This window comes from Neoarius graeffei, chromosome 15 (assembly GCF_027579695.1).
Source record: "Neoarius graeffei isolate fNeoGra1 chromosome 15, fNeoGra1.pri, whole genome shotgun sequence".
In the NCBI taxonomy this organism is placed as follows: domain Eukaryota; kingdom Metazoa; phylum Chordata; class Actinopteri; order Siluriformes; family Ariidae; genus Neoarius; species Neoarius graeffei.
Genome location: NC_083583.1, coordinates 73,863,600 through 73,869,599, shown reverse-complemented (window position 1 = coordinate 73,869,599; position 6,000 = coordinate 73,863,600). Strand labels below are relative to the sequence as shown.

At 39.0% G+C, this 6,000-nt stretch overlaps 1 protein-coding gene across 1 annotated transcript in view; it reads right to left on the bottom strand.

Annotated features, from left to right (window-relative positions):
- Positions 1-4,678: 4,678 nt before the first annotated feature.
- Positions 4,679-6,000, bottom strand: part of slc6a5 (solute carrier family 6 member 5) — a 49,128-nt gene continuing 47,806 nt past the window's right edge. Inside the window, exon 15 of the mRNA XM_060940704.1 lies at positions 4,679-4,831. Within this exon, the coding sequence (XP_060796687.1) occupies positions 4,679-4,831 (153 nt within the window). The remainder of the gene's footprint in view (positions 4,832-6,000) is intronic.

Genomic DNA, 6,000 nt, shown 5'->3' with positions numbered 1-6,000 from the left:
GCTGGTCTTGGTGCTGTGGCTTGTTGTCACTGACAACGCCAACAGATACTGGCAAGAGCATATAGATGAGGTGAGGCGCATAAGGCTTCGTAATTCTCGTAATTCGTAATTCTTCTTCTTCCGGGTTTACGATGTTTACAGATCCCAGCATGCTCGTGGGGCGTGTGTGGGCATGTGAGGACACTCCTCCTCACCAATCAGTGCACAGGGGAGTGTCTCCTTACGCCCCTAGCCCCACTCGGCTCGGTTTGGCTCGCTTCAGCCCCACTCCAAAACCGTGCGAGTTTTGGGTGCTAAGTAAGGCTGAAGCGAGCTGAGTCGTGCTGCTCTGAGGTAGTCGAAACGCGAGCCGTGTCGGGCTGAAGTGAGCTGAAGTGAGCTGAAAAAGGGTAGTGGAAAAGGGCCATAAATTGACCGTAGGTGCAAATGTGAGTGTGAATGGTTGTCTGTGTCTATGTGTCAGCCCTGTGATGACCTGGCGACTTGGCCAGGGTGTACCCCGCCTTTCGCTCATAGTCAGCTGGGATAGGCTCCAGCTTGCCTGCGACCCTGTAGAACAGGATAAAGCAGCTAGAGATGATGATAATGAGATAATGAGATGTTACCCTCCCCAGGAGTGGTCAACCAACAAAGATCACTCCAAGAGCAAGGCGTGTAATAGTCGGCGAGGTCACAAAGGACCCCAGGGTAACTTCTAAGCAACTGAAGGCCTCTCTCACAGTGGCTAATGTTAATGCTCATGAGTTCACCATCAGGAGAACACTGAACAACAATGGTGTGCATGGCAGGGTTGTAAGGAGAAAGCCAAAAAGAACATTGCTGCTCATCTGCAGTTTGCTGAAGATCATGTGGACAAGCCAGAAGGCTATTAGAAAAATGTTTTGTGGACGGATGAGATGAAAATGGAATTTTTTGGTTTAAATGAGAAGTGTTATGTTTGGAGAAAGGAAAACACTGCATTCCAGCATAAGAACCTTATCCCATCTGTGAAACATGGTGGTGGTAGTATCATGGTTTGGGCCTGTTTTGTTGCATCTGGGCCAGGACGGCTTGCCATCATTGATGGAACCATTAATTCTGAATTATACCAGCAAATTCTAAAGGAAAATGTCAGGACATCTGTCCATGAACTGAATCTCAAGAGAAGGTGGGTCATGCAGCAAGACAATGGCCCTAAGCACATAAGTTGTTCTACCAAAGAATGGTTAAAGAAGAATAAAGTTAATGTTTTGGAATGGCCAAGTCAAAGTCCTGACTTTAATCCAATCGAAATGTTGTGGAAGGACCTGAAGTGAGCAGTTCATGTGAGGAAACCCACCAACATCCCAGAGTTGAAGCTGTTCTGTACGGAGGAATGGGCTAAAATTCCTCCAAGCCGGTGTGCAGGACTGATCAACAGTTACCACAAACGTTTAGTTGCAGTTATTGCTGCACAAGGGGGTCACACCAGATACAGAAAGCAAAGGTTCACATACTTTTGCCACTCACAGATATGTAATATTGGATCATTTTCCTCAATAAATAAATGACCAAGTATAATATTTTTGTCTCATTTGTTTAACTGGGTTCTCTTTATCTACTTTTAGGATTTGTGTGAAAATCTGATGATGTTTTAGGTCATATTTATGCAGAAATATAGAAAATTCTAAAGGGTTCACAAACTTTCAAGCACCACTGTATCATACTAATTCTTTTAACTCTTGCCACATATAACATACTTTTTTATTGCACCCTCTGAGACTTTAATCCACCTGAACTGTGCTTTATATATCTAGACACATTAACATACAAGACATGCTGACCCTATGGGCCATGGCAAAAGCCCTCCACTGTTCACTTGAATGATATACAGTGCATGGCATAACATCAACATGGACACAGGCAGCTATATCTGATTGTATGGATTTAAACTATATTTTACTGTTTTTGCCTATTGTAAGCATGATAAATGGTACATTATCATTGTCGTCTGAGGGAGTTTTTCCTTGCCACCGTCACCACAGGCTTGCTCATTGGGGATAGATTAGGGATAAAATTAGCTCATGTTTTAAGTCGTTCAAATTCTGTAAAGCTGCTTTGCGACAATGTTTATGGTTAAAAGCGCTATACAAATAAACTTGATTTGATTTGATTTGATTTGATTTGATTATCACAGCACTGTGTCATCATAAATTTATAAAAGAGGCCATTTGACTCATGTCCAGTTTCTTGGGAGTTTCTAACAAACCTGCATTTTTTTATTTCCTGAAGGAAAAGCAAATATTTAAACAAGATATTTTTTTTCCACTATATAGCTGACACTGACTGTCAAATATTTTTCATTATCTGCTGTCTATCCCAGGCTGCTAACACTAGATGGCTATTTAGGAACACAGTTACTAAGGAATGTACTTGTATACACACGCAAATACACACTGACACACCTACAAATTTTGTGGTAGTAAATACCAAAAGTAATTCATATACATAGAATATATATATATATATATATATATATATATATATATATATATATATATATATATAATACACTTTTTTTTCTCATGGCATCTCATGTTTAGAGTCTACTAATGACAAATAATTGCAAATCGAACTTCATTTCACGGTGTGAGAAAGCATGCAGCGAATCCGAACGCACTCTTAAATCTCAGTGTTAGACTTCAGCTTTCATAGCATTTCAAGCAACTCACTCAAAGCACCTATAGAGGTCTGTGTGATATTAAGCCAATAATCTTTGATTGCTTTCAAATTAATTACTTTGATTGGTCACTATCACATATACATTTAACTAAAAAAGACATAGATATAGATATATTAAACCTCTGAGTTGTTGTAGAAGGTCATTTTCCTCATGGCTTCAAATATTTAAGAATTGTCCCAAGGTGGGACTATAACTATTGACCAGAGATGATATGGTGGGTGGATGGGTGTGTGTGTGTGTGTGTGTGTGTGTGTGTGTGTGTGTGTGTGTGATTATACATCAGATTTCTTATTAAGACATGGACGTGAATTATGAATTGGGTAAAGAACGTAACCTTCACATGACGTGAAACTCACCTACTTTATCTGTAGCACACTGACGTCATATGTCTTTCATGTCTCTGTGTCCCCATCAGGCTCTGGTATAGTGTGCTGATTTGTTATCAATAATTGACCTATTATTAGCTAGCATGCTACAAGTTAGCTACTTAATAGGCTATAGTACAGTACTCTGTGCACTGTCTGTACAACATAGTTTTAATTATTGTTGGGTTACAGGTACGTTAGTGATGACTACCAGTACGTTAGTTATGACAGGTACATTGTTCTCATTTGTAGCAACTCTCCTGAATTTAAATAAATATTAAAGAAAGAATAAGCCAAATTCACCCTTCAATTATTCACTAAGGAAAAGCACATTATTATCTCACGATACACTTGATTGTAGAGATGGTCATTATCCATCTCTGAATCCTGTCTTTGTTTTAGAAGCATTTGAAAGTCTGAAATAATTTAGTTTTTGCAAATAAAAAGATTAAAGGAATCCACTTCTTCAGAAAAAATAATAATAATAAGGCCAATGACAATTATACCTGAGACCCTGTTTCATGGCAAGGACTTCAACGACAGATGTAAAAGAGAAGGAGAAATATCTCCAAACATCTTATTCAGAGACAAATAACTATTTTTGTAATCTACTGACACTGAAGGGAGGAGATGACATTTAACACATAGCTACAACTCTCTAAAATACATAAAGATCATATTTATCAGCCACACAGCTAACGACACACAGGTTAGCACACATGCCACACTGTCAATTTAGATTTTAGACATGTTTATGGATTTATATCATAAAGATTCTCCTTAAAAAAACACAGCAAGTCCAAGTAAAGATCACGTACATGTAGCGTTAAATATATATGTTTTCACACATAAATGCTACCTGGCCACTGAGTAGTGTTCTAAAGATTATGGCTGCAATTGATTGCTTTTTAATGTGAGAGATTAATGTGCATACAGTTTTGAGAGATTACATACTTGAAAGAAACCAACAACTAGCTTTGTGCTTCTTGTAATGCAAGAATATAGGAATTTGCAGCTAGCATAATGCTGTTCTTCTAGCTTTATATTTATTTTCAATTGTACAGCAACCCTAAATGACAGGAAGGTGCTGCATGAAATATAAACTATTAATGTTATATTCAGAAAAGGTCAGAGGCACAAAGTTACGGATTTAAAGAGCAGGTAAAGAGCAGGAACTAGCCTTTAAATATAAATAAAAGTCCATCTCCCTTATGTGATTTGTGGATTCTTAGGACGTGTTTTGGTACGAGAGGGTGAAAAAGTATGCACAAAGGTGTGCACAAGATCTCCACCACTGAAATAATAGCCAAGAAAAAAGAAAAAGAAGTTGAGATTTTGAGAGAAAAGGGAACAGTGAAGACAAGGAAAGGGGTGGAAAAGTTATCAAAGAAAGATGTTTTTCCTGCTAGGAGGAAGGAATAAGAAGAACTTGAAGGTATAAAATTGAAGTTGAAGAAACAACGGTCAAAGTGGCTGGAAGAGTTTAAACAGAGTTTAAGCCCCCAGTGAGTTCAAGCCAAGTCTGTCGATTAGTGCGTACTGAGGAATTAATAGAAACTGAGGGTAGACAAATGAAGTCAAAAGGTCAGAGGGCAACGGTCATGGATAGAGGTCAAGGGCCAGATAGCTGGAAGTCTTTAGGAGGAAGTTTGAGCCCCAATGAATTTGTTCCAAGTGGATCAATCATGTTTTTATAGCGCTCACCACGATGCTTCATCAAGAACGGACCCCAATCAGGCTGAGGAGAACATACAAGCTTCAATCGCTGTGGAGAGAGAGAGAGAGGGAGGGAGGGAGGGAGGGAGGGAGGGAGGATGGGGGAGAAGAAAGACAGAGTTTAGTTTTATTAATTATTTTTAAAATGTTGAACTCTAAATTCAGTTGGTCCCTATTTATTATTCTCATCCTATAAATCTGGGATTACAAACATTTTATTGTCAATATAGTCAAAAATTAAAATTCAAATTGAAAGAATTATAAATAATATGGGGATACAACCAGTTACCTTAAAAACTATCTGTTTTAGCTCACGCCCCTGATTACACTCACCGGCTACTTTAATAAGAACTTCTTGTTGATTCTAAGGTTCTTGGCTGCAGGAGTGGAACCCAATGTGGTCTTCTGCTGTTGCATGCTGAGATGCTTTTCTTCTCACCACGATTGTAAACAGTTTCTATGACTTGCTATATCCCTCCTGGCAGCTCGAACCAATCTGGCCATTTTCCTCTGACCTCTCTTATCAACAAGGTGTTTCCACCCACATTACCTGAAGATCTTTATTTGTATCTGCATGATTTTATGCATTGTGCTACTGTCAAGGGACTAGCTGATTAGATAACTGCATAAAACAGCAGGTGGATGGGTGTACCTAATAAAGTGGCTGGGGAGTGTATATCTGTATGATTCATTAATATTGAATATTTCAAAAATAAAAGATCATATGACATTAGCCTGACTCTAAATAACCTCTGATGTTTGATTACATCTCCATGTATTCACAGTAAAGCAAACATTTAACTCAGAATATCCTGTTAGATTTCATCCCCGTTTTATTCAGAAATATCATATAGAAGAAAGAAATTACTTGCATGATGTCTTTACATTCAGCATTGTATGTATTGTATACATTCAAAATTGTTTCATGCTTTAAGTTCTTCCTGTATTACTATATTCATATTATTACTGATATTATGCTTATGGGGTGGCATGGTGGTGTAGTGGTTAGCGCTGTCGCCTCACAGCAAGAAGGTCCGGGTTCGAGCCCCGTGGCCGGCGAGGGCCTTTCTGTGTGGAGTTTGCATGTTCTCCCCGTGTCCGCGTGGGTTTCCTCCGGGTGCTCCGGTTTCCCCCACAGTCCAAAGACATGCAGGTTAGGTTAACTGGTGACTCTAAATTGAGCGTAGGTGTGAATGTGAGTGTGAATGGTTGTCTGCA